Here is a 26,628-nt window from a genome sequence, read left to right on the forward strand (position 1 = left end):
ACGCTTCCCTCACGGCGGCTTCGCGTCTCCATAGCAACGCCGCGTTTCCGCCCCCGGGTTCCCGCCCTGCTGGCAGCGGAAGTCCCGCCCTCTCGCCGCTCCCGCCGGCGGGAGGTGAGACGGGAAAGCAGGTCGCGGGTTGGCCGGGACGCACGTCAGTCAGGTGCGGCGGTGCCCGCCCCGGTGGCTGTGAGGGCGGGGGGCGGTGGAGCCGCTGGTTCTCCGGCCGGTGGGGCCGCCCCGCCTCCTGCTGCGCCGCAGAGGAGGAGGCAGGAGCCCGAGGGTCGGGCCCGCTGGAGCGCGGCGAGGCGGAGGACGGTTCTGAGGGGCACCCGGCGGCGCTCGCCATGAGCCAGGCGGGGCGGAGGGAGCGCGGCGCGCTGGAGGTGAAGTTCGTGCCCGACGAGCAGGTCTTGAAGCACATCGCTGAGGACTCAGGTACGGCCGGCCCGGGGCGGCGCCCACGGAGCGGGCCGGGCAGCCTGGCGCCCCCGGGCAGGGAGCCTTCTCCGGGCGGCTGAGGCCCTGGCCGGGCCTCCCGTGTCAGTGCTGGGCTCCCCAGGTTAAGGACGAGGCGTCACTGGAGAGAGTCCAGCGGAGGGACACAGAGATGCTGAGGGGTCTGGAGCGTCTTTCTGATCGGGAGAGACTGGGAGAGCTGGGGCTGTCCAGCCGGAGAGAAGCTGGGAGGGATCTGATCAGTGGGATCAATATCTCAGGGTGGGTGTCAGAGGACGGACCAGACTGTTCAGTGGTGCCCAGCGCCAGGGTGAGGGGCAACGGGCACAGACTGAAACACAGGAGGGTCCGTCTGAACATGAGGAGAAACTTCTTCGCTGGGAGGTGCCGGAGCCTGGCCCAGGCTGCCCAGAGCGGGTGTGGAGGCTCCTGCTCTGGGACATTCAAACCCGCCTGGTTTATGGGTACAAACTGGAACAGGAGGTTCCACTTAAATTTGAGAAGAAACTTGTTCCTGGTGAGGGTGGCAGAGCCTGGCCCAGGCTGCCCAGGGGGGTTGTGGAGTCTCCTTCTCTGCAGACATTCCAACCCGCCTGGACCGACCTTGTGTGATCAGCTCTGGTGACCCTGTGTGTGCAGGGCTGAGGCTGGGGGATCTCCCTGCAACCCCAAACACGCTGTGCTTCTGTGATTTCTCCCAAACCGTGGAAGCTGGTGTGTGCAGACACAGGGGTCTTGTCCTCGGGGACTGCAGGAACCAGCTTGTGTGGTACAGAACAGACTGATGGCTGCAGGGTCAGCTGAGCACCAGCGCACAGCCAGCTGTTCTTTTAGCAGGACAGCTTTTCGACTTTGTTTAGTGATTTACCCAACAGGAACTTGGTCTCTAAACGGGGTAGCTGCATACTACTGCAGTAGAAACGACGAAATAGCAAGAGGTTAAAGCTCTTATTGCAATGCTAGGTGTTAAAGTACGGAAAGATAAGACTCAGCTGACAGTCACTTTGAAGACATTTGTGAAGAAGCTTGAGGATATTTCCGACGATGGAGCTCAGGAAATCCTGGAAGAGAAGAACTATGTTGCTGCACTTGGAATATGTGCCCAAGGTATTAGTGGGGAAAACCTAACACAACTAGGGCTTCAGGAGATTTGTGGATTGTCAGGGTTGTACAATGTTGATGAAATTGCTTTTGAGGGTTGACCAGCTCTAGCTGCGTTTGTGGTAACAGGTAGACAAGAGGATAATGGTTCTAGGATTTTATTATGATGTCTGTTTCCTAACACCTGCAATATAAAGAGTCCTTTGAGTCAAGCAGTAAATGCTGCATGCCATCCTCCTTGGGTTGGGATTATACCAGTGTTTTTTAAATAGCTACAAGTAACATTTCTTTCCACAGGTTCAATGGGAAATGGGTCAAGTGTAAGTGGTGGTGAAGTTTATTCATTCCAGACTCCCAAACGCTCCAGCAAAATGGTAGAGCTGGGTATGTTTTCCACTTTCATTCTTGCTCTGGCTATGGTCTTTTCTTGAGTGCTCTGTTAATGTGATTTGTCACTTCTGTTTATTCGAAAGATATGTTTTCAGTAGTTTTTATCTGGCTCTGAATCAGTCTTCCTTAGAAACAAAAGCACAGGGCTAGGAGAAAGCAAAGGCATGGTGGGGATAAGAAATACAGATAATAAATAAATAAACACATAAGAAAAAGTGGAACTTGCTTAATTCTGAAAGAAAGTTTGTGTGTAAGTGCCAAAGAATGGCAGGGGTTTTATTTGTGTAATTTCTGATGATCTGAGAATAATTCATTGCATAGCAAAGAGTCAAAAAGGCCGTATTAGCTTAGTGTGTCAGGGCGTTTCTCCTGCTTAAAGGATCTGAGTGTTCTTGCTAGGCGAACTGTGGACTCAGGAGAAGCAAACAGAAGTGGCAGCTCTGGTTCAAATAAGATAATTGAGTCCTGTTGTTGCTACGTTTCCTCTTGCTTGAAGAGTCTTTGTGTGTCCAGCACCTTCTGAACTTTATTGGTGTTTAGGACTAAGTGAGCAAGACCGAACATTGCTCTGATTCGAAGATGTGTGGTCTCCCAGGGAGCAAAGCATGCTCTGCCATTGCCTCAGCTATACTCATAAATTGAATTAACTGAGGAGTTTAGCCTTTGAAAATGTTTGTTAAGGATTATATTCACCACTAGGCTTAGAAAAAAAAAAATACGAAGTATCTGATACGCTTCCTGAAATAACTGGGAGATTAATAGAGAGTTTCAGGTGTATAGCTCCGTGGCTGACTAGCCAGAGCTGGCAGTTTTGTACCTAACATGTGAAACTTCTTCCCTTCCCCCTATTTCCCGCAGCCTCGGAATTAGCGCAGACACCAGGACAGATTGTTGCAGCTGGTCACTCCGAGTGCCCTGAGAAGACAGCCAAAACCCCGCAAAGCAGCAGTAAGTCCTGTCCTGCCTTGGGGATCCGCAGCTGAGTGAATGGGGGTTCTGTTTCTATCTGGATGCCGGCAGCGCCAGCTTCTGTCCCGCTCGAGTATTCCCGTCAGCTCACCGTTGTAGACGGAACAGCTTGGTTTGCATGGCCTCTGGTTCACCTGGGTGTCAGCTCAGGTGAAAACGGGAACTTCTCCCCGCTCTGTTGCTGAGGCACTTCACGATTTCCTCTGTGTTCAACAGATATGCTTGCGCTAGAGAGAGAGATGGGCTGAGCGGATGTGCTGAGCACCAAATGGGTAGGATTCTGTGGGTGTTCATGTGTAAATTCATACTTTATTATACAACATTCAAGCACCCAGTGCTGTAGGGAGAAATAAAGGTGGGAGAAGTCAGTGCGGGTCAGCACTGGCAAGAGCACATTATGTCGTGCCCAGAAATGCAGTTGGATGTGCTCAGGGAGAGGACATGACCTTGTTTTCCAGCCTCTTCCTTTCTGCTGATGGTGTCCCAGAGCTGTGCGCAGAATTAAAAGCTGTGTTCTGTGCTAACAATGTTGACTGTGTTCTCTCTTTGCCCGTGAGGAACTAAAGGCTCCCGTCATAGGATTAACCACCCATGGAGCTGATATTTTGGTGCAGTGTACCTCTGTTTTTCTAATGGACCATTTTGTGCCGCTCTTGAAAATATGCAGTGCTCTGAACAATGCTGTTTCTTGCTTTGCAGAACGTCCAAGTTCAAACAAAGTGCAGCAGAGGGTGAGTGATCACTCTACTTTGCTTGGGGTTTGGTGGTGGGTTTTTTTGTAGGGTTTTTGCTCTTGTTTCTCGTTGTCTTTTTGCACTTTAAAAACTTGAACTGGCCAGTTGCTACAGCTGTAGAAAGGAAGGACCTTGAAAAGCCTTGTCCACGGTACAGATGTCTCTCCTAATTCACCTGGGCAGGAGTAACTCAAGTAAGAACCAGAGCTGCCATTAATCAGGACCATGGGATTTAGAGTCAGTGGGCAAACAGTGGGTTTGATGGCTGAATTAGCACGAGTGGAGACTATTTCCTTGCATCACACAAATGAGGATATTAGACAGTTCCTTAATACACTGTGGATCTCGCAGCTTTCCAGTTTCTCATCCAAGGAAGAAACAGCCTTCATTGTAAGGAGTGCTGTTAGAACAGGAATTCAAGAATTGTCGTGCTGTTCGGTTTTTTACTGTAGTGTTGGTTTATAGAAACTAAATGTGATAAAGGGAGGGCGGGTGTAAATTGACATAATCTTTTGTGATGCTGCAGGGAGATACAGCCCAGGACTGCCAGTTGTGGTTATAAAGAGAGTGCTGTGAAACAGCTGGCTTTCTAAAGTGATGTACTGTCATACTAGAAATTTATGCACGGCTTTTCTGGTGTAAGATTCCAGGATGCAATATGCCTGTAAGAGATGCTGGTTTGGGATGCCATGTTCGCTCCTCAGTTATTTCATGTCCACTTTGGCAGGATTAACAAAAGTGTTTCCTAAGTACTCTAGACTTAATCTGGTGTCTAAGTCAGGCGTGTGCTTTGCACACAGGTAAGGAAGACACGCCTCTGCAATTTGTTGAGCCCAGGCTGCTTGGGTTCCCTTTGCTGTACTTCTTCTGGGTTTAGTATTCAGAGGGGTCTTCTGTCATTCTGGCAGCAGTTTTCATAGTGGACTTCCCAATGACATGGAGTGGGCAGTGTGACATGGAAGGTGACTGCCTGGGGGAGCTGAAGCATTTCCAGTCCGTCATTGCTTCACTTTGACTCTTCCTGAGGGGCCAGGATTGGCATCTTGGTTGGAGATTTCACACTTTTCGACCTCCATCTCGGGACAGGAGTTGAAAGAATTAAGCCCCTTTTGGAACCTGATCCTGCGCCCCTCTAGCTCTGAATGGCAAAAAAAGAACTCTCCATACTGACTGCCTCTGCTCTCCACATTTCTTCTGGGCTGAAACAGCTTGGAAATGTAGCCTCATTCTACTCTTTGCTTGGCAGAGGGCTGTTTTGAGGAAGTATATGTTTCTTCTAATGCATGTTTTCTCTTTGCTGTTACAGAGTAAAAAGAAAGAATTTGTGTCTACCACCCCTTACAGACTCCGGAAGAGGCTAGCAGGTAAAGCTGAACCTTTGCAGTCCGCTCCCACAGTGAGACACAGTGTTCAGAGGAGAGGTTCTCCTGGTGGGCTTCTGCCCATAGTGGCAGCCTGGCTGAAGCAACCCTGCCGAGCGTAGAAATGTCTTTAAAGCAGTCCGTGTAGACCTTTCCCTGCGACGGGTTGATACTTAGGAAAAGGCTGAAAGGGTTAGAAGCACCAAGTTCAGTACCATGATCAAAAGAGACAAAACTCTCAGTACTCTAACCTGTGCTGGCGCTTATGTCTGGCACAATTGCTTGAACCAAGTCATAAAAATGAGAAATAGGGAATTCCGTTGTCCATTCTTTAGTGACTTTTTATGGTAGGATTATGTTTCTTAGTTGGTGTCAAGGAGCAATCTTTACTAAACAAGAATTTGTGAGCCTGGAACTGGGAAAGAAACAGCCGTGTACGTTAAGCATTGATTTTACTGTTCTGTGAAATACCTTTGGGAATCATATGCTTGAAAAACATCTAGAGTCTGTATGTGAGAGAGCAAGATGGTGCCAGATGTGTTCTGTGTAAGAAGTCATTGCTAGCTTTTAACCTTAAATTTATCCTTTAGCTCCAGATCCTGATTTAGAAAGTGAGAGTGAATATTCTGCTTCCTGCTCAGAGGAGGATGAAGACGACCAGAAAGAAGGCAGCGCTGGTTTATCAGGTCAAAAGACCCCAGCAAAAACTAAGGCTGCGTCTGTGTCTCCTCCCAGAAACACCCTAGCCAAGAAAGTTAAGGAGGACAAGATGGTGAGTGTGCAGAAAAAGACACCCCTGATATTTAGTGGATATTTAGTGACAACAAGCTGTCAGTGACCACACCAAACTGTGGGGAAGAACTCTCGGGCTGGTTTCAAATCAGGCGAGCTGGCTTGGCTTGCTGTACATGGGAGCAATCCCCATGCGATGGGCAGCGTGTGGGCCAGTCTGGTTGGTGCCTTCAGCAGCTCCAGAGGGAGAGGGCCTGCGATGTCCATGGAGAAGGAGATCTGCTACTGAGAAAGGATGAAGAAATTGAGCCCTATAGCACCAAAAAAAGCACAGGTGACTTCCTGGCTTTGTGTTCAGCTTCGTGGTTTGATTTTCTTCCAGCACAAGGGTTCCCTGTGCCCCCTTAGAGCTGTTGCTGTGTTCTGCCATCTCAGAACCCTTTTTTCTGTCTCTCTTTTCAGAAAATGACCATCTGACTAGGTTAGCTTTGGCAGAATGCTTCTGTAGAAGCCAGTTTTGCAAATATCTTCTGGCATTTTATTCATCCTTGCTCTATGTCTATCGTCAGATGTGTTTGTGGGTGCAAAGAGAAAGGGGTGACTTGATAGCAGGAGTGTTGCTGACCTCGCTGTCTGTTTTTAGAGCAACCTGGTGGAGGAATACTTTGAAGCACACAGCAGTTCCAAGGTGCTCACTTCGGACCGAACGCTCCAGAAGTTGCAGAAAAGAAGACTGAACCAGGTACGTTTCATAGCGAACCACACAACTCCCGCAGTTTTTGATTTCTCTGATGAAGATTTCCTTGGCGCTCTTGTGCCTAGGACTGCTTTTTGCACCCATCTGTGTTTTTAAAAGATGGCGTGTATGCCGGTTGTCTGGAATTGCTACCCAGAGAAACATCTGGATTCTTAACAAGTTCTTTCAGAACAGCTCTGGAAGGAAGTCCAGGCTGGCAGTATCAAATCTGCTGCTGGCTCCAAAGCAGCTGACGGCCTGGCAGTCTGTCTCTCAGTGCTGTGTTTGTCTGGTTCATTGCAGCTGTCTTGGTGTTCTTTCCAGAGTAAACTGTCTTCTACTGCAAGGGAGTGGAAAGCAAAGCTGTTAAAACTGGAGAGAAAGGGAGAGCAGTGTAGATTTGATGTCATTTGGCATGCTACTCTGCTGTTTAAACATCAACATCCCAGCATATTTTTAAAGCTGAATTAATCATTTCATTCTTGATGCTTTTGAAATACTGCTTTTTCTACATTTATCTGTCAGCTGCACATTATTTCCTTTCGGCTGCATTTCTTTTGTAAGCCGATGTTTATGAGCGTTCTCCTGTAGCGACAAAGGCCTGAGGCGGTGCTAAGCATGTGGATCCTCCTGCGAGCAGGGGTGGGACGCTGGTGTCTCCCTGCCGCCGTGTGGGATCTCAGCGTGGCCGTTATTTCAGCAGTGGTTCTCCTGTACTCGGCAGGAAGAGATAAAACAGTGCCGTATCGGTTCGAGTCCTACTCTGGCTTCCAGTTCCCATAATAAGGTTCCTTAATTTCTGCTTTGTTTTCTCCAGCAGCAAAACTGTTCTTAGAGGGGTCTTCAGCAAAAAAACGCCAATTGAGTGCACCAGTGGTGAAAACTGCTCTGCTCCCTAGCTTGAAAGCACACTAGAGGGGTATTTGTAAAGACTCCAGATGTGTCTTGGTTTTTTTTCTCAGCTCTGAGTGGCATCTTATCTCTTTCTCGACACAGCAAACACTGCATGACCTTTTGAAAAAAGCTCCCCTTGCCTATGCTGCTGAAATTAAAGAGTTAAACCAGCAACATGAATCCCTGTTTTCGAAGTGGATGCTGCATTTACAGTAAGTATCTGATGAGAATCACCAAAGAAGCCCAGTAAACAGGCACTGCCAGTAAACTTAACCTCGTGTCAACAATATCCCGTGAATGAGTTAAGGAGCGACTTTTTTTCTTTGCTTGATTGCTTACATTTAAAATGTGGTCCTGTTGCAAACGTTAGCAGTATACATTTTATCTTTCTGGTCAAGATGATGCTTTTCCTGCTTCTCAAAAATAAAGCAAGCTTTGTGATGCCCTGCCAGGTTCTCTTGATGCTTTCCTGCCTCTTTCTCTGTGGAATAATTAGGATAAGAAAGAGATATGAGAATAGTTTAATTGTGCTTTTTTTTCTTGTAATTGCTGTGATCCATGGTGAACATTAAATATAATCACTGGTGAGGGGGTGAACGTGAATGCTAGTTACTCTTTGTTATCTGAAGTTGCGGTTCTAGTCTTGTTCTTGGCCAATACCATTTTCTTCCCATAGATGTTTTGCTAAATTTGTGGGCCTCCAGCCTGCTAAAGCACTTATTTTACTAGGATGCACATACCACATTTCAGATTCCTGAGTGTATTTACTGGCTTTTCTGCAGCTGGGGTTTCAACATTGTGCTTTATGGACTGGGCTCAAAGCGTGATTTGTTGGAGAAGTTCCGTACCTCTGTGCTCCAGGATTCCATTCACCTTGTGGTCAATGGATACTTCCCCAGCATCACTGTGAGATCTGTAAGTGTGTGAAAAGCTCGTGGGTTTATCTGATCATCCTGTGTTACAATTACCTCTAAAGTCTTTCCATGTAAAATATTAAGGAAGGCTGCTGCATCCTATAGCAGGAGACTCGTGAATGAAGAGCAGTTCCTATCTCTCTTTTAAGAGTTTAAAGAAAGAATTGCAGTAATTCCCATCATTAATAGATACTTATCAGTCTAAAACCTTCTTTTATGTCGCTATTTTGAAAAGGGGTAGAAATTTTTTGGTTATGTTGGCTGTTCTGGGGATTTGAGGGTAAAAATCAGGTTACCTCCCTCGTGATAATCAAGGGCTCAGTTTCAGATGTTCTGTGCTAAGTCCCTCTGTGCCAGAGCCCTTCGGAAGGGACTGCTGTTTTCTCTTCCAGATTCTCAACTCCATCACAGAGGAGGTACTGGACCATACAGGGACATTCCACAGCCCCCTTGACCATCTTGAATTCATCATTAAAAGGTTTAAAGAAGGTAAAATGACTAACTTTATACATAAAAATGTTAGAGTCCACTTACTGTTAGGAGAGCCTGGACATTTTCTCTCCTCATAGTTTTCATATGGGCGTTTACAGGTTATTAGTTTATTGTAGCTTGTAATTATGCCACATATATGAAAACATGTACGCACCAGGAATGTGTGTGTATGTGATCCGGGGCTGTTACTTCAGTCAGTGTTTCCTGGTGGAACACAGGATAGGGAAACTCAAGGGAGGATGGTCCTTAGCGACTGCTTGAGGACCAAGTGTCAACCTCCCTGAGATGAACAGAACAAAGGACTCGCAAAACGATTTGGAATGACAATTGCTGACACATATCAAGTCCTTTGAGCTTCTCTGGAAAATCATGGCCCGAGGGTCTTTCTGTAAATTTCAGTATAGGCTTAAATGTATATGGTTTAGTGGAATATTAATTTAAATATATGAAAATACTGACGTTAAAATGAAATAAAGGACAGCAGTGTCAAACAAGCAGGTTAGAATTGGATTCAAATGCAAATGAAGCAGGTATTGCCACGTGGAACACTTGCTGAATTCTTTTTGAATGTCTGTTTTACTGCTTGTGTATGCATACACAAATTGCCGTGGAATCTTAATTGTGCTTGGTATTGGTGTTTACATTCTGTTTTCCATCATTACCTTGTGAGTATTTCTGGTGAGACTAAGTGAAAAAGACTGATTAATGGCAGTACCCACCTGAATCTACATCTCATGTAGTGCGCTACAGCTGATCGGACGGGGAGTCTGAGGAACCTTTGGTTTCCATTGGCAGCCAAGTATGTATTCATTTGCACAAAAACTGGCTGCTGTTCCGGAATCGTTTCTGGACTGGGGAAAGAGCTGTTCCTAGGGATAAGAACAGCAGCAACGAGCTCACTGGAAATTTTAATGTCTACCGTTTGCATTATCCAAGCTAAGTCTTTGGAACTTCCTTTGAGCACTCGGTAGGAAAGGTTTCCAGTTGTTAGTATGCCTTGGTTCCAACACTGGATAGAAAATGCATTTTTCATTGTGCAAGGTGGAGTTTAAGGATCCTAGTCACGTAATTCAAAAGCAGCTTAGATTTGCATCCTGAAAACACATTTGGATGACCTTGAATCGCGTGACTACAAGTCTGAGCTAGTAGGGCAGTTCCTGGAAAAGCCGTGAGCAAGTGGGAAGTGGATTATAAAGAGGAAAGCTTAAACTGCGAAAAGAACTGTAGCTGTGGTGTGAACTGCGGTACAGCGAATTGAGGAAAACCCTTCAGGTGCTCAGAAACACCAAGGGTGGGATAGAGCTCGAAGGAAGCCATACAAGGAAAGTGATTTGATATTGGAGGGATGAATATGGAGCCTGGTGGAAGAGACTTGTCCTAGGCTGCGCCGCGAATGGGAAACCACTTTGTGTGCCGTTTCTTTGATTGATTATCTGCTGTTTTTTCTGACCTTGCAGATTCATCTTTAGAACTCTATGTCCTCATTCATAACCTGGACAGCCAGATGCTGAGAGGAGAAAGAAGTCAGCAGATCCTCGCACAGTTATCCTCTCTGCCTAACATTTACCTCATTGCCTCTATCGACCACATCAATGCTCCTCTCAGTGAGTCCCTTGGGGCCTGGTGTAGCAAAGAGAGAAGAATCCACATTCTATTTTGGGGCCGCTGAGCGTGTTTGATAAGCTCATGTGTTACTGTCCATGTGCAAAATCGATCTGGTGACGCACGTATGGTGGTAGCAGCTGGAAGCCCAGACTGAGACCTGGCTGCATCGCACCAAAACTGTATTAAGATACTGAGAACTACCAGTCGGTGATCGTAATATACAAATAGACTCCAAGCTTCTGGCGCCCGTTGATTTAGGGACTTACTGAAGTGGAGATTGGATGTTATGTCTGTCATTGCATCTAAACAATTCATCAGCCAGAAATTCTTTGCGCACCGCTGAGTCTGGGAGGGTTTACAGCATATCTGTGAAGCCAGTATGAAAAAGGGATGCGCGCAAACGTTTTGTTGTGGAGAATTTGGTTTACTTGTACTGCAAGTACCTGGGTGCATGTACTGTAAATTTCACAGCATACATTGTTCCGTCAAATACTACGGTAGAACTAAGTACGTTTTAGTATTACTTCTTTAACGCCATAGGAAAGCTGAATTCCCAGTTCTGTCTGCTCTTTATTTTCTCTCTGTCTAGTGTGGGATCAGGCAAAGCTAAGCCTCTACAACTGGCTTTGGTATGAAACAACCACGTTTAGTCCTTATGCGGAAGAAACGTCTTACGAGAACTCGCTCTTAGTACAACAATCTGGATCTTTGGCTTTGAGCTCCCTGACGCACGTCCTGCGCAGTCTCACTCCCAACGCCAGGTTAGGCACTGTCATACTTCCTAGCAGCACTCGCTGAGGATCCAGGCCTTACTGGGTTATTCTGGTCTTCACCCAGCAGGAGTCAGTCCCTGTTTTCTGACAACAATGTTCAAGATGAAGGTGGTGGGACCTGGCTTCCAATCGATTGCTTACTTTAAATGAACAGCATTTGGATAGCAAGCTTTGTCCAGTGGCGAGATTCATGCACAAAGTCCTTGGTTGTGAGGGAGAGATCAGTTAATGTTTTCTAATGGTGGGTGGTTTGGGGTTTGTGGGTTGTTGTGCTGGTTTTTGTGCTTTGGTTTGGTTTTTTTTATTTTTCCTCTCTCCTTCCACATAGGGGGATATTCAGACTGCTTGCTCGTTACCAGCTGGAACACAAGGACAACCCATCTTATCCAGGTATTCCTCACCTGTTTGGCATGTTGCCATTACCAGTTTAGTCCCAGTGGCGCTGGCTTTTGGTACGCAGGTGACACCCCCAGCAAGAGCAGCGCTGTTGCCGCTGGCTCAGCCAGACGTGCGGTGCACACTGTCTTTCTAGTGGTACCGTGTCTGACTGACAGGAGGTCAATCGACTGGCTGGTTCTGATAGACCTCCTCTTATTGTCACCTGCTTCGATCTTTAGACAGGAGTGAGACCATTTGTGGTGGGCTGTGGAGTTAAAAAATTAAAATAAAGGAAGAAAATGAATTTGCATAACTGACTCTTAAAGGGCCAGGGCAAGACAGGAGATTGTGTTCCTGTGCTGCTCCTGTCTATGCGAATCCTGGCGTGTCCTTGCTTTCTAGGATACACGTGCAATATTCTCTCAGCTGTCTCTAACAGGTGCTGCAGGGGATATAAATAACATAGTAATGATAAGGACTAACCATGCTGGGAAGTGCATTTAAAGTACTGTTAAAATCCCGTGAGGCAAAAAGGGTGACTGGACTGTTCATTCAGCTGCCTTCCATTAGTTGCTGAAGAATTAGCTTGGCTGTATACTTGAAAGAAGTGATGATGTTGCTGTTAGCCACTATGGTCTAAGCCAAAGCAAGATTTGTAGGCAGAGATAACATGTTGTTAGACCTGGGAAAAAATCAATCTTACCACTAGAGTTTCTTGTTCTCACCTTTTTCTGTCTCCAGGGCTGTCTTTCCAAGACTTCTACCAGCAGTGTCGGGAGGCTTTCCTTGTCAACAGCGACCTGACGCTCCGGGCACAGCTGACAGAATTCAGGGACCACAAGCTCATCCGGACCAAGCGGGTGAGTTGGGGGAAGAAGATAACTCTGGGTATTCAGCCACCTTAAACCAAAAAACAGGCTTGCTTGCTCCTGAGTGTCCCTAAGACACTGCTCTGCAGCTTACAGTGAGGCTGTAGGGTTTGAAGCCCCTAGGAACGAGCAGAGGGCTGAAATTCTGCAGCTCTGTCCATGACTCCAATTTGTCAGTGCCCTCTGCGCGGACAGAGGGCTGTAAAAATGCAGTGTGCTTTGGTTACCCAGCAACCTACAGGCCTTTTCTTCCTGAAGAGCTTGAGAAGCACCGGAGTCAGGAGCCTGGCAGTCTGCTTCCAACAGTTCCCTGCATTTGCACGAGGGAGGAACGCCGGCTAGTCCCAGTAATGAGGCAGTAAAGCAGCGCTAAGTATGGGAACGCAGCGTTGAGGAGCTGTGTCCTGTCAGACTGGCACAGACTGCCAGAAGATTTCTCCCACACTGCCTTTTCTCAGTATTTGTGCATTTCCAGTGTTGCTCTAGTGAAGGATTCCTGCTTTTTGGCAATGTTCTCCTCCAGGATGCTGTCCAGCTCTCATCCAGACGTTAGTGTCACAGTGTTATTGAGTGGCTTGCGTTGCCCTGTGTGCTGGCGTTAACAAAAATGTGTATGCGTGTCTGTTCTCAGGGAGGTGATGGTGTGGAATACTTATTAATTCCTGTAGATGACAGTACCTTGACTGACTTCTTGGAGAAAGAGGATGAAGATGCGTGATGCCTCTGTGTTCTCAGGGCGTCTATGGCAACTGCTCCCAAGGGATGCTGGAGAGGGTCCTGCCTGCGTTTGGATCTCTCTCCCTCCAACCCCAAGGCTGCTGGACTACTTATTGAAATGTCATAATTGTCACGAACGATGATTGTTGTTCAACTACTTCAGGTAGTTTGGAACGATGACTTCTATAAGGAAGGCATCTCTTGCTGTGTAGGATTTGCCTGTGTTGTCTCTTCGCTCAGATGATGCCTTCTCCGTATCTATGCAGCCAGCCTTACAGCCAGAAAAATAAACTTGGGAAGATTGTGCTTTCTGCTCTCTACCTCACCAGATAGGAGGGTTTGAGTGGAGCTGTTTTCTTGGGAAGTGCAAGCCAGAGCTTCAGTTTGCACTACTGGTGCAACTTCTCTCACCTGAGTGCTTTCCAGTGCTCCTTTCCCAATTATGAAAGGCTGGCCTCCAGTGGATGGAGAAGCCAATATTTATAATGCGAAGGGACCTGCCTGGACTGCATGAGAAAGGAGAATACTAGCGGGTTTGGGATGCTGTGGGTAACTTATTGAATTCTGGCAATAGAACTGAAAGGCTTGTCCCAAACCCAAGTCCTTTTATGAGAAGATTTAGATAATCAAAATTATGATGGATTCAAGTCATTTCTTGTTGGTGGGGGTGAGAGGATCCAGTGTCTTTCATCTACTTTCCAAGTTGAAATCCAGGAATACGAATAGGCTGTGAAGTTTCTCTGTTTATTTTTTAAAAGCTTGATTGTGTATATGTATTTTTTACATCAGGAGCATCCACTGATCCTGGAGGAGGCCTTAAATGCCACTGACAAGCTCTCCCATTTTGTTAAGCCCTTAGAGAGGTTGGGAGACTGCTGAAGTTTGACAGCTTGCTTTTCGTCACTTTTTTTCTCAGGTATGTGGGAGTAAGCCCTACAGTTCCATCAATTGTAGTCTGCCAGCCAGACTTCAGGGACTCTGTATGTCTCGTATTTGGTAGCTGTGTTACAGCTTAATGTTGTAATAGTTCAAATCAATCAAATAAAGTACTTTATTAATTTTCATTAGCTTGTCTCGTTTTCCACTATCCTTTTTTGTGTTATAGGAAGACAGAGATCCTTCTGGCACATGCCAGGAGGACTCTCCACCTTCTTCCCCCAGAACACTTGCTAATTCACGTTCTCTTTTCGTGGCACTTGCATTTTACAGGGTGCAATTCCAGAACTGTCCAAAACGCATCAGATCCTGCCTGTCACTACTTAGGCTGCTGTCAGAACCACTAGAACTGGGTTCTAGGTATTGTGTCTTACCCAGGTTCTGTAAGTTAGGTGTAGAGTTCAAGAACTCTGCTGCTCGAAGAGATGTTGTTGGAGAAACTTTACCGTCTTATAGCTTTAAATTGTGTTATAACTAAGCAGCAACCACATCTTGTTTTGCAGTCCTTTGACTCTCTGCAGCTCCTGTGAAACTCAAGATTTAATTTATATTCAACGGAAGACACCACCTAGTGCGTTATGAATTTGCAAGTTTCAGTTTTGTTTAAATATTCTTCTGGTGTGCATATTAATCCAGATATGGTAAGGTATACTACTAGGAGATCTCTTTTTAATTAAAACAAACAAACAACACATACACACACAAAACACCCCACCAGCAAACACACACACACACCAAAAAACCCCACCCTACCTTCCAAACTAAAAGCCAAGCTTTATCAGTGGTGAAAATGCTACTTGTTCAGTTCTAGTAATCCTGTAATTAAGAGCCATGGGTATAAAAACTGTTTTAAAAAGAAAGTAACAATGGCATATTAAATTTATTTACAGTTTTGTTAAAGAAGTTACAACCTTCCAAAGCTTTTTTTTAATTGAGAGTCCATCTATTAGCCTTAAAGCTGCATTAATGGGAGCTTGTGCAACTGAATACCAGTACCAAATACCTGAATTGTGTATAGTTGTATATCAGTGGTGCCTTAAAATGACTGTTAATGCAAATGGGTGATCCACACCCTTTCATTAAATATTATCAGGAGATTAATTAGCTAAAGTATCAGTGACTTGTACTGATATGATTAGATGTAACTGCACGAGGGCAGAACTGCTGCATGAGCTTAAAACTGGAGGTAAGTTAGGTTTTTATATTTTACCCAAACCAATCTTTGAGTATCATGGGTATCAGATGTAACTGTATGCAGTAAATTTATTCAGGTGCAGCCCGGTAATTGAGTCAATCAGCCTTCAGTATCCCAAAACAAGCATGTATTTATCCGACATGACAAAACATATCCCAGACTTTGATGGAATATATAACACAATCATTCTGTACTGACCCAATTCAGCACATCTCCATGAAGTTTGCAGCTGGACAGGTCTGTGCCACATACCATGAAACTCAAGGGAATTCTGTCCAATTTTTTGATGTTTTTGTTTTCTCCTATACCACCTGGAGGGGATCTCTGTCTTTCTCGGACACGACGATGTTGATTTTGTTCTGTAGGTGGACAGCTAGCGCCTCACGCAGCTCTGACAAGAAGCCTCGCTCGGTGTTGCTGTGCTCACACAGAATAACGCTTATCCCATTGGCGACCGCATCCAGAACGTCGTGGTGGGACATCTCCCCTGCCATTTAGAGAAAGAAAGAAGCATGCAGAGTGGTTTGGAAGTCTGGAAGATTCTGCAGACGTTATGTTCCATTAGGGAACTGTCAGGAACTGAGGAAATACCTTGTGTCTTGCCAAAGGAGAAACACACCGAGGGTTGCAATAGCCTGCCACTGACACCGATTTTGTGTTGAAATAATGCACGTATAGCAATGTTTCAACTCAAATAACCTTCACTGTGCCATACAGCCACCTGATCCACAATGGTTCTTATGTTATTTTTCCGTAATTCCAACAACTGATTGTTTCTCGATTATAACAGATAATGCTTTTTGGCCAGATCTTTCAACAGCCAGTCAACCCCTTTTTTTTCCTTTTTTTTGCCTAGTGACTATTTTTATAAAGAAAGAGCACCCAAATCTTTTACCTGTGAGATAGAGGTCAGCTTCCGTTCCCTTCAGGACGCTGCTCCCAGAGCCAGCACACAGAGCAACCTTCTTCACTGGCGATTCTGCAGGACACAAGGTGCCAGGTGAGCCCCTTTCCCCTTGCTCAGCCCTCAGGGTGCTGCTGCTGCTATTCAGTGTTTCACAATAACCGCTACCTTCATTTGAGAGTCAGTGTAAGTTTGTTGGAGGAAGAGACACATCTGTCAATTTGAAAGAGTCAAGGGCCTGGAACGTCTCAGGTAATACCGCAAAATCCTCAGTGTACCAAATAGGTGTGTGGTTTGCTTTTTTCTTCAAGGGGGAGGAAAGTTTGCAGAAAACCATACCACTAAAAATCTGCCCGTTTGCTATGATTGCTGATTCCAAGCTGTTACATATGTGATAGTGGCAGGAAAGTTAATTCTCCATATATATGACATTCACTAGGGAGAGGGGACACACCACAAAGTTTTCGATTTCTATTAAGGTTTTACAGCATGTTGCTGTGTAATTACTGTTGATTTGTGGCATCACACCACCACAATCCCACACCACAATGAGAGCCTTCAAAATACTTTGGTTTGGTTTTTTTTTGTTTTTTAATGTAAATGATAGTTTAAGTGGTTTGTCATAAGACTTCTGTCTCATCAGTTCTCAATAAATTTGCTCTCAGATTCTAATTGTTGTGGCCTTGGAGATTAGGATAGAGGATAAGAGGATGCTTGTTCCACGTTTTCATTAGTGACCCGCTGAGCTAGGATAGTTTACCTTCTTTGCCACTATTTCTCTTCATTTAAAAACGGACAGTTACATGTTTGTAAGGACGCCATCAAGCATCTTACTACTTTAAAGTGCTTTGAAATTTACTGTTTGGTCACGAAAGAGAGTGTACAATGAAATGGTACACATTTGTGTCTGCTAACCTGGGGGGGAAATCTTAGTAGTTATACAAATGATGGAAAAGGATGTCTCATATTCAACTTGGACTGTCCCTTCTTCATGGTGACAGATACAGAACTTCCAATTAAAACCACAGATGGGATTCTTTGTGCGTGGTTATATCATGTGAATTCAAAACCGCTGTGTCTTGTCTTAGTGCTTCATCCCACTTGGAAGAGAACCCGTCCGAGGCCGCAGTGTTTGACACACTCATGCTGCCTGTCATCCCGCAATACCGGTACTAATGCCGTACTGCCGGGCCCCTTTACCTAGAGCCTTGCCCGTTCCCAGGGCTAAGCGGATGTGCGGTAATTTTAGGTGGCTTTTGATCCGTCCCATCACGTCTGACAAGGACACCGGCTCGCTCAGCGTGCATAGACGTCCCATTCCCGTGTGGGGAAGAAGAGGCTGAAAAGAAGTGAAAATTACTGTGAGAAAGCTGACTCCAGAAGTTCTCATTGCTTTCCAGTAATATGGGATGTTATTACCTTTTGTAACAAGAGAATCTCGGTCCTGTGATAAAGAAGGCTATTTTGGGACAGTAAAGCCACCACCTCCAACAGGGCTTTCTGGGAGCAGCTCAGAGTGACTCGTGTTTGCTCCTCACCTTCAACCCTGAGGAAAGATATGCTTGGTGCTTGCTAAGGAACACAATGCAGCATCATATTAATCTAAATCAAAGCTGTTCTATTATCCCAGTGGCTATTCTGCCACAGAGAAAGAAAAAAGATGTTGTGATAGCTTAACCTAGTCTATTCTTCTCAAAGAAACAGATATGGGTACTTAACTCAACTGTCCTCTTCAAATTTCCTGTTAATACTCTGCTTCACCACCTCTAATCAGGGCAACCAAGATGATTAAGGGAGTGGAGCATCTCCCTTATGAAGAAAGGCTGAGGGAGCTGGGTCTCTTTAGTTTGGAGAAGAGGAGACTAAGGGGGGACCTCATTAATGTTTATAAATATATAAAGGGTGAGTGCCATGAGGATGGAGCCAGGCTCTTCTCGGTGGCAAACAATGATAGGACAAGGGGTAATGGGATCAAGCTGGGACACAAGAGGTTCCGCTTAAATTTGAGAAAAAACTTCTTCTCAGTGAGGGTGACAGAGCCTGGCCCAGGCTGCCCAGGGGGGTTGTGGAGTCTCCTTCTCTGGAGACATTCAAAACCCGCCTGGACATGTTCCTGTGCGACCTCACCTGGGCGTTCCTGCTCCAGCAGGGGGATTGGACTGGATGATCTTCTGAGGTCCCTTCCAATCCCAAACATACTGTGATACTGTGATCTACATGATGTTACACTGAGGTGCTGTTACCGTGTAGTGCAACACAGATTGATCAGAAAGGGATGATTATTCCTTAACTTTCAAGATCTGCTGCAGATGCAACGCACAGAGCACCAAAGGGATTACAACCGTAAAATACAATTCCGATTCTGTGGGTTTGTTTCAAATGACAGAAAGAATGCAACATTAGAGAGCGAAGCCAGTACCTGGCAGGGAGTGTGGTGAGGCAGGAGATCTCCTGGATGCCTCTGATTTTGGATAGCAGCGTGTCCAGGCGCTCAGGGCTGCCCACACAGAACTCCACGCGGTGCGTGCCCTCGGCGGGCTGGCTCGGCGCAGCCGACGGGCGCAGCGGGATGCACGTACAGGCACCTGAGAAAACGGCACGAGACTGCTGTTTCATAAAGCTGGATAAATATCCTGACACTGATTTAGCAAATATCCTAACGAGAAGGTAATAAAAGTTGCAGTTTAATCCATTTTCTGTGATCTTGGACTTTATAAATTAAAGGTGGTGGTTTAAAGTCAGTCGTCTGAACTTTCCAACCAAGATGGACAACAAATAATGCTGCGCCAGTTCCGACTGCCTCCCATAGTGCAGTCGTGCATCTGAAAATGTCCTCTAGTGTCTGTATCTGGTATTCCTCACCCGGATAAATTTCCTAAAATATGCTTAGAGTACTTGGAAGTACTAGAAGAATAGAGGGGGGTGAGGAAAGTACTCAAATCATACCTGTAAAAGCTGGAAGAAAGGAAAATAAAGAAAGGTACCCTATAACGTATAGTGAAGAATGATGTTAACCTTTTTGTTTGTTTTTAACAGAGTCTCACCGAGTCCCTTGGCCAGCCAGGCATTGACTCCGTGTGGTACAGCATCGTACGCCGTGTGCGGGGAGTAAATCCCAACTCTGTGCTCCAGGGCCCGGACCACGAGCCGCTCCTTCCAGGTCTGCCACGTTACCCGCTTGAGTGGCGCAAATATGGGAGGGTGGTAAGAAAGAACGAGCTCTGCCTTCCTTTGCACGGCCTCCTCCATCACCTCCTCCGTGAGGTCGTTGGTGAGGAACAGGGTGTTCACGGTGTGGGGAGGGCTCGGCTCCACCAGCAGCCCCACGTTGTCCCAGCTCTCAGCCAGAGAGAGGGACGCAAAGTCGCCTAGGGCAGACACGAGCGCCCGCAGCTCCATGAGGCAGCGGGCAGGCGGGTGGCGCAGGGAACAGCGGAGTGGCCAGCGCAGCAGTGGCGCGCCCGGCAGCAGCATGCAGCTCTGCAGAGGGAAAACGGGCAGGCCTGAGCGCGGGGGACTCACCGCTTGAAGCAGCAGGGCTAAGGGTGTTGTGCTGCCAATGCGGCCCGGCCTCCTCCCGCCCCGGCACCGCCAGGAGCGCTGGCGGCGCCGCCCAGGCCGCGGGTTAGACCTGGCCACGAGGTAGACCTGACCCCCGCCCGGACCGCGGGGTATGCCTGACCCCCATGCACAGACCGTGGGGTAGACCTCACCGCCACCCTGAAGGCGGGATAGACCTGAGCCCCCCTGCCCAGGCTGCGGGGTAGACCTGGCCACAGGGTAGACCTCACCCCCTCCCGGACTGCGAGGTTGACCTGACCCCCCGCCCGGACCGTGAGGTAGACCTCACCGCCGCCGGAACGCGGGATAGACCTGAGCCCCCCTGCCGAGGCTGCGGGGTAAAGCTGGCCACAGGGTAGACCTCACCCCCTCCCGGAATGCAAGGTAGACCTGACCCCCCGCCCGGACCGTGAGGTGGATCTCACCGCCGCCCGGAACGTGGGATAGACCTGAGCCCCCCTGCCCAGGCTGCGGGGTAGACCTGGCCACAGGGTAGACCTCAGCCCCTCCCGGACCGCGAGGTAGACCGGAGCCTCCGCCCGGACCGCCGGGTATGCCTGGCCCCCATGCACAGACCGTGGGGTAGACCTCACCGCCACCCTGAACGCGGGATAGACCTGAGCCCCCCTGCCCAGGCTGCGGATTAGACCTGGCCACAGGGTAGACCTCACCCCCTTCCGGACTGCGAGGTAGACCGGAGCCCCCGCCCGGACCGTGAGGTGGATCTCACCGCCGCCCGGAACGCGGGATAGACCTGAGCCTCCCTGCCCAGGCTGCGGGGTAGACCTGGCCACAGGGTAGACCTCACCCCCTCCCGGACCGTGAGGTGGATCTCACCGCCGCCCGGAACGCGGGGTAGACCTGAGCCCCTCCTGCCCGGGCCCCGGCGTAGACCTCACCACCGCCGGGGATGCGAGGTAGACCCGATTCCCCCCCGCCCGGACTGCGGGGTAGACCTGGCCGCCGAACAGACCGTATCGCTGGCGCCAGGCCCACGCTAACCTTCTGCCTGGGCCCCGTAGCGGGTCCTCGCCTGGCCCTGCCCCTTCCGGCGCTGAGCGGGGCGGCCCCGCCCTTTCCTGCCCGCCCGCGGGAGCCGCTGCCCGGCGGCGGGAGCGCGGTGGGTCCCGGTCTCGGCAGGTTGGTGCGAGGGGCAGCGCGGGGCGGGGCGGGGCGGTGCCGTGCCGCCTGTCAGGATCGCACGGCCGTGGGGTGGCGAAGGAGCGGAGTTTGGGGTGGAATTACCTCAAATCGGGAGAAAAGAGGAGCCGAGGGCCGGCGGGTCGCAGTGGGGTGCTGGGCAGGGTATAGACAGGGAATCAGCCCGTAAAAATGTTGATTTCCACACAGCTGCGATTTCGTTGACATCATTCCAAATGCTTTACATCAAAATGTGACTAAAACTAGAAAAAAGAAATAAAAATAAAAGTTTGATCCTGTGCTTGGATGCAGGGATCTGAAGGTTGCTCCCAATCATGCTTCTTTTTAGGTACAGTAATATGGGTTTTATCTGCGAATTGCTGTCATTTGTAAAACCATATGTTTGGAAAAGCTACGCTTGCTTAGGATAAGCTTTCACCCTCGAAAAGGGCGGGATTTGCCTCCACTCCCTTTCTCTAAGTTCTTCTTTCTTGTCCTTTATATGCTGTGTAGCTGCATAATGCAAGCAAAACATTTATTCGCAGGGTGGCACTGCAGAACTGGGCGGTATAATAGCACACAACCGCACGGTATTTTACAATCAAAAAGAACTGGGGAAAAATAAAATCATGTGTTTTCTTTGCAGGAAATTGCTGTACGCGGATCTACCTCAGCTTTCCCATAAGTGGACATGGTGAGAAGAGTGGCACTTTTAATGTGTTTTCATGCTCTCTGAAGTGCTCATCTGGAGAGGGAACAGCTGCTCTGCATCGCAAAGCCTTACACATTCCGCCCTGGTGATGGGCAGAATTTGTCATAAAAAGCTCAGGTTTTCGTGTCAGACTCATGGCGAGATATTGTGAAAAGGAAAAGACGTCCACTGGCACAAGTCCGAAAGATTTGGTTAATATTTGGTCATCTCGTTTGGTTTCTCTTGCCGCAGGAGCGTTGTTCAAGTCGCAAGTATGTAGCCCTGTGCGAGTGTATGTGACCTGCACTTCAAGTTTAGCAACTCGGGAGATAGAGATATACGACTGGGCGTCTTAAATTGTACATACACCTTTTGTAGGATTTCCATTAGGATTTCCATGGACATTACAGGCGACTGTCTCCTCCCCTGCACCTGTAGGCTTCTGGAACAGTACACCAGTGTTATCACAATGCTGATTTTTGTTAGTTTTCCTGTACACTTGTCCCTGGTGTGTGATTTTGTAGGTTTGCTTGTTTGTGAAGGCAGATGATACGTGGTGCCGTTCAAAACTGGCCTTATCACTCACGAGGCCGCAGGCCCGTTGTTCCTCTGATTGCAAACCACACCGTGATCTTCTGAAGCAGATACGTTATATCTATCTATATAATCATACATTTGAGTATCGTATCTCTGGACTGTGACAGCTTCTGCATTACCGTGGCAAACTTGCTTTGTCCTACGACGAAATGAAACCAAGTGCTTCCTGGCGATGTCGCTGGGAACGTGGAAGGTTTGTGGCCGAATATTGAAACAGTGGTTATTTGCAGCGGGAAGTCGCCTGCGCTGTTGGTGGGGCCGGGGATTCAAACCGAGTCTGCCAGTATTTCATTGCTGATGTCCTGATCCTTTTCTGGCTCTTGCCCAGGCTGTCACGCTGCACACTGACGTGGGAGATGTTAAAATCGAGCTGTTCTGCGAGCGCACACCCAAGACTTGCGAAGTAAGTAGCAGGAGCATTTTAATTCAATAGAGTGAGAATCAATCCCAGCCTGTCAGAGGCCCCAGGTTTGCCTTTCTGCAATAAACTTATATTGAATGGAAGTGATACATCTGGGCGCATCTCAGGCTTCTTTGTTTCCTAAGTCAGACAACCTCGTGCTCTAAGTTTTATTTAAAATCCCTTCTGTGACAATGCCAAAGGAGCGTATTAACTGTAATTTGTGACTGTTCTGTGGCGATACTCTAGAATTCAGATGGTTGCAATGCAGAGCAGAGACAGAAGGGTTGGTCTTGGTCTTGCTAGTGCCGTTGTTTTAGTGAGAGGATCCTATGTCTGCTTGTTTGCTAATATGGTTTGTTTCATTTCCTTAGAATTTCCTGGCTCTCTGTGCTAGTAACTACTACAATGGCTGCGTGTTTCACCGGAATATAAAGGGCTTCATGGTTCAGACAGGAGATCCATTAGGTAAACTCTACTGCTAGGGTCTCTATAGAAAAATGCGCATTAAAAAAACCCTTATAAATATAAAGAAACATAAAGAAAATATAAGCATTAATATTAAACCCAAACCATACATAAAGCAAAAATAAAATGTAAGAATTACTGTGTTGCTGGGGGAAGTTTTTATGATGAGCTTGCAGAAGAGCAGCCATTAACCTAGTTCTAAATAACCACGCGTTCTACATAAAGCATTCCACAAACTTGAGTTTTTCCAGCTGTTTCCACTAAAGGTGATGGTTCTGCTGACCTGGCAGCTGTTGAACAGCTGTTGTGTCTCTGCTCGGCGCAGTTTTCAGTCTGCAAATGCAGTGATGTGTTGTGGTGCTTCTCCCTCAGGCACTGGGAAAGGAGGCAACAGCATCTGGGGCAAGAAGTTCGAAGATGAATTCAGTGAATACCTCAAGGTATTTCTGCGTTCTCGACGTGCAGTTGTGTTTCCCTGTGAGCTTTCCAGTCAGCATTGTGTTGTACTGTATTTCATACCTCTCTGGCCATAGTGAAGCAAAGTATAATCCCACAATAAGGGGGCAGAAAGCATTATTAAAATAGGAACAGGTGCTTCTGTACTTGGCGAGTTGGGTTTGAGGGTTTTCATCGCCGAGGCCTGGAGCAGAAAGAGTTTGTAACAAAGTGGGTTTTGTGCGCTGAAGGCCAAGAAGTAATTTCTCATTGTAAGGGCAGTTTTGAGGAGGTAACCATGGGAATAGAGTGACTATCAGCAAGTTTGCTGATGACACCGAGCTGGGAGGAGTGGCTGACACGCCAGAGGCTGTGCTGCCATCCAGAGACCTGGACAGGCTGGAGAGTTGGGCAGGGAATAATTTAATGAAATATAACCAGGGCAAGTGTAGAGTCTTGAATCTGGGCAGGAACAACCCCAGGTTCCAGTATAAGTTGGAGAATGACCCATTAGAGAGCAGTGTAGGGGAAAGGGACCTGGGGGTCCTGGGGACAGCAGGATGACCATGAGCCAGCACTGGGCCCTTGTGGCCAGGAAGCCAATGGTACCTGGGGTGGGTTAGAAGGGGGTGGTCAGTAGGTCAGAGAGGTTCTCCTGCCCCTCTGCTCTGCCCTGGGGAGACCACACCTGGAATATTGTGTCCAGTTGTGGCCCCTCAGTTCCAGCAGGACAGGGAACTGCTGGAGAGAGTCCAGCGCAGCCACCAAGATGCTGAAGGAAGTGGAGCATCTCCCGTGTGAGGAAAGGCTGAGGGAGCTGGGGCTCTGGAGCTGGACAAGAGGAGACTGAGGGGGGACTCATCCATGGGGATCAATATGGAAAGGGGGAGTGTCAGGAGGATGGAGCCAGGCTCTTCTCGGTGACAACCAGTGACAGGACAAGGGGCAGTGGGTGCAAACTGGAACACAGGAGGTTCCACTTAAATTTAAGAAGAAACTTGTTCCTGGTGAGGGTGGCAGAGCCTGGCCCAGGCTGCCCAGGGGGGTTGTGGAGTCTCCTTCTGTGCAGACATTCCAACCCGCCTGGACACCTTCCTGTGTAACCTCATCTGGGTGTTCCTGCTCCATGGGGGGATTGCACTGCATGAGCTTTCCAGGGCCCTTCCAATCCCAAACATACTGTGATCCTGTGAACTGGGATGGAATACATTAGCAAGCAGTTTTGGTTCTCAATAACGGCAGTGTCCGAGTCACTCGCACAGTGCCGGTGCTAGTCCTGCTGTCACACGCTGGATCCGTGCTGCGCTTTTTCTCTTTCAGCACAGCGTCCGCGGGGTCGTTTCGATGGCAAACAACGGGCCCAACACCAACGGGTCGCAGTTCTTCATCACTTACGGCAAGCAGCCGCACCTGGACATGAAGTACACCGTGTTCGGAAAGTGAGTGACCCACCCGCTCGGGAGGATCCGCACGTCTCGGGGCACACGCAGTGCAAATTCAGAAGCTTGCGGTTGGTTCTAAAGCTTTTCGAAACATTGGGCGCGTAGATGTAAATGTACGTTCTTGCGCTATCACCGGAATTAGGTGCTCCAAAACGCCTCTTCGTTTTTCGTAGTAGTAGGGAATTCGGTGAAAACAGGCGTATTGAAAATTACCTTTTTTGGGTTGTTTTGTGGTTCTCTGGCCAGCTTAGCTCTTCGGCTGTGCCCAAAGGGATGCAGCTTGATTTTAAGCGAAGTCCAGAACAAGCGGATACAGGGTTGTAGGGTTTGCTGAGAAGCAAGAGCCTGAGTGGGGACCGGCTCTGGGGATGGAGGTACCAACGTGGTCACGCTGCGGTTGGTCAGATAAAACTCAAGGAACTGACAGTTTATACAACCAGATGAGGTTGTTAAAACGTGTTTATAGGCACCACTAATAATATATAATCCTCAAAGCGAATCTTTTCACTTTTGAGTCTTTCAGACCTGCTTTCAGATCTCAGAGCCGTGGAAATGTCTTTTGCTTGTAGTTAAAAAGCTTCCAGTGTGCAAATGACTGCTGAGAGAAAGCTGCTTGTGTTAAATGGAGTTAAATATTCAAAGGAAACTATAGAGATGTGCTAATACTCTTTTCTACCCTTTGCGTTGTGTATAGGCAGCTCAGTATAGGTGTTGCTGTCATTTTCTCTCTTGCCGCTTCTTCAGCCTGGTCAGGAGGTCTGAAAGCCTGAGCTTATTTGTACCGTTAGATTTACCCAGTTATTCATGATTTTGTCCAGTCTCGTCTTTGAGTCGGAAGGTTAGAAATCAGCGTCTCTCATTGGGAAATGGATTTCCTAGCCGTAATGCGCAGTGAAGTTTGGTATGGCCAGTATCTTGCTGCTATTAAACCTCTGCCACGATGGGTCTGTATAGGGCTACGGGTGGTGTAAAACATGGTACAGGTCGGTGGGTGATATTTCTACTTTTTACCAGAATCTGTCACGGACGCTTAATATTTCCTTTCAAAATATATGCCGTATATCACGTTTGGGCTGTCTTGTGCCGCTTGCAAAGCCCTTGCCCTGTGATAGTTTACTGCAAAATGCTTGGAGATATCTCAGTTTCGGTCACTATTAGAAGGAGGTTCCCAGCGCTTGTGCTTTTCTTCCAGAGTTATTGATGGCTTGGAGACCCTGGACGAGCTGGAGAAGCTGCCTGTGAATGAGAAAACCTACCGACCTCTTAACGATGTCCGCATTAAAGATATCACCATTCACGCCAACCCTTTTGCTCTGTAGCCACGGGGCGCCTGGGCACGTCCCTCAGAGACCGGTGAGCTCAGCTGCTGGGGGACGGGCTTTCTGGTGCCAGGTTTCCTGGAGCTGGATCACCCCTTTGCTCATCGAAGGCAGGATTTTGGGAGTTGTGACCGTCTTCGGGAGTTATCACACTTTTCGAAGCTTTCTCCAGAGTGCGTTACAGGATTTTGATGTTTAAATGTTGCTTTTTATACTTGTTAAATAAGGCGCTTTTTAAATATATATTTTTTTGTTCGCAAATCTTTGTTTTCTGCCCTGTCTTTTGTAGGTGTACTAGGTTGAAACAATGTCCTTTGCTACAATTTCATGCTATGGTTTTCAGAGCAGTGCTTGCTCCTGTACTGCTGTGTTGGGATGGTCACCGCTTCAGCCTCCCCAAAAGGCAGATTGGGAAC

General features: G+C 47.7%; 3 protein-coding genes across 13 annotated transcripts; 2 read left to right on the forward strand and 1 right to left on the reverse strand.

Moving 5' to 3' along the window:
- Nucleotides 1-103: 103 nt before the first annotated feature.
- ORC2 (origin recognition complex subunit 2) lies at nucleotides 104-14,188 on the forward strand. Of its 2 annotated transcripts, XM_005511302.3 has the most exons (16): nucleotides 105-438; nucleotides 1,423-1,566; nucleotides 1,858-1,944; nucleotides 2,809-2,898; nucleotides 3,619-3,650; nucleotides 4,960-5,017; nucleotides 5,605-5,786; nucleotides 6,390-6,488; nucleotides 7,479-7,588; nucleotides 8,159-8,291; nucleotides 8,683-8,779; nucleotides 10,240-10,386; nucleotides 10,977-11,148; nucleotides 11,489-11,550; nucleotides 12,280-12,398; nucleotides 13,039-14,188. In XM_005511302.3, exons 1-16 carry the CDS (start codon nucleotides 348-350, stop codon nucleotides 13,123-13,125), a joined length of 1,710 nt encoding a protein of 569 aa, XP_005511359.1. In that variant the 5' UTR covers nucleotides 105-347; the 3' UTR covers nucleotides 13,126-14,188. The 2 variants fall into 2 exon arrangements, with proteins under 2 accessions (XP_064925605.1, XP_005511359.1); XM_065069533.1 differs by lacking the exon at nucleotides 1,423-1,566 and having other exon boundaries at nucleotides 104-438.
- Nucleotides 14,189-14,921: 733 nt separating this feature from the next.
- Nucleotides 14,922-20,849, reverse strand: NIF3L1 (NGG1 interacting factor 3 like 1). Of its 5 annotated transcripts, none has more exons than XM_005511298.3 (7): nucleotides 20,723-20,849; nucleotides 19,204-19,639; nucleotides 18,579-18,744; nucleotides 17,579-17,705; nucleotides 17,360-17,498; nucleotides 16,151-16,234; nucleotides 14,922-15,742 (listed from the first exon to the last, which is right to left on the reverse strand). In XM_005511298.3, exons 2-7 carry the CDS (start codon nucleotides 19,631-19,633, stop codon nucleotides 15,558-15,560), a joined length of 1,131 nt encoding a protein of 376 aa, XP_005511355.1. In that variant the 5' UTR covers nucleotides 19,634-19,639; nucleotides 20,723-20,849; the 3' UTR covers nucleotides 14,922-15,557. The 5 variants fall into 5 exon arrangements, with proteins under 5 accessions (XP_005511355.1, XP_021155178.1, XP_064925633.1 ...); XM_021299503.2 differs by having other exon boundaries at nucleotides 20,620-20,766; XM_065069561.1 differs by having other exon boundaries at nucleotides 20,694-20,755.
- PPIL3 (peptidylprolyl isomerase like 3) lies at nucleotides 20,753-26,473 on the forward strand. 6 transcript variants are annotated; one of them, XM_065069567.1, is made up of 7 exons: nucleotides 20,753-20,860; nucleotides 21,507-21,554; nucleotides 22,477-22,551; nucleotides 22,923-23,016; nucleotides 23,389-23,456; nucleotides 24,772-24,890; nucleotides 26,086-26,473. In XM_065069567.1, exons 2-7 carry the CDS (start codon nucleotides 21,552-21,554, stop codon nucleotides 26,210-26,212), a joined length of 486 nt encoding a protein of 161 aa, XP_064925639.1. In that variant the 5' UTR covers nucleotides 20,753-20,860; nucleotides 21,507-21,551; the 3' UTR covers nucleotides 26,213-26,473. The 6 variants fall into 6 exon arrangements, 5 of the variants coding, with proteins under 5 accessions (XP_064925639.1, XP_064925636.1, XP_064925637.1 ...); XM_065069564.1 differs by having other exon boundaries at nucleotides 20,797-20,860; nucleotides 21,507-21,823; XM_065069565.1 differs by having other exon boundaries at nucleotides 20,805-20,860; nucleotides 21,507-22,341.
- Nucleotides 26,474-26,628: the final 155 nt, after the last annotated feature.

The sequence above is a fragment of the Columba livia genome, chromosome 7, assembly GCF_036013475.1.
Source record: "Columba livia isolate bColLiv1 breed racing homer chromosome 7, bColLiv1.pat.W.v2, whole genome shotgun sequence".
NCBI lineage: Eukaryota > Metazoa > Chordata > Aves > Columbiformes > Columbidae > Columba > Columba livia.

Excerpts from the sequence above, each read along its gene's own strand:
- ORC2 (XM_005511302.3), top strand. The coding sequence starts at position 348 with ATGAGCCAGGCGGGGCGGAGGGAGCGCGGCGCGCTGGAGGTGAAGTTC. Across the intron at positions 3,651-4,959 it reads CAAACAAAGTGCAGCAGAGG|AGTAAAAAGAAAGAATTTGT; the intron begins GTGAGTGATCAC and ends TTGCTGTTACAG. Across the intron at positions 5,787-6,389 it reads AAGTTAAGGAGGACAAGATG|AGCAACCTGGTGGAGGAATA; the intron begins GTGAGTGTGCAG and ends GTCTGTTTTTAG.
- PPIL3 (XM_065069564.1), top strand. The coding sequence starts at position 21,707 with ATGGCGAGATATTGTGAAAAGGAAAAGACGTCCACTGGCACAAGTCCG. Across the intron at positions 21,824-22,476 it reads GAGCGTTGTTCAAGTCGCAA|GCTGTCACGCTGCACACTGA; the intron begins GTATGTAGCCCT and ends GCTCTTGCCCAG. Across the intron at positions 24,891-26,085 it reads AAGTACACCGTGTTCGGAAA|AGTTATTGATGGCTTGGAGA; the intron begins GTGAGTGACCCA and ends CTTTTCTTCCAG.
- NIF3L1 (XM_005511298.3), bottom strand. The coding sequence starts at position 19,633 with ATGCTGCTGCCGGGCGCGCCACTGCTGCGCTGGCCACTCCGCTGTTCC. Across the intron at positions 18,745-19,203 it reads CTGGCTGGCCAAGGGACTCG|GTGCCTGTACGTGCATCCCG; the intron begins GTGAGACTCTGT and ends CCGTTTTCTCAG. Across the intron at positions 17,706-18,578 it reads CTCACCACACTCCCTGCCAG|GGTTGAAGGTGAGGAGCAAA; the intron begins GTACTGGCTTCG and ends ATCTTTCCTCAG.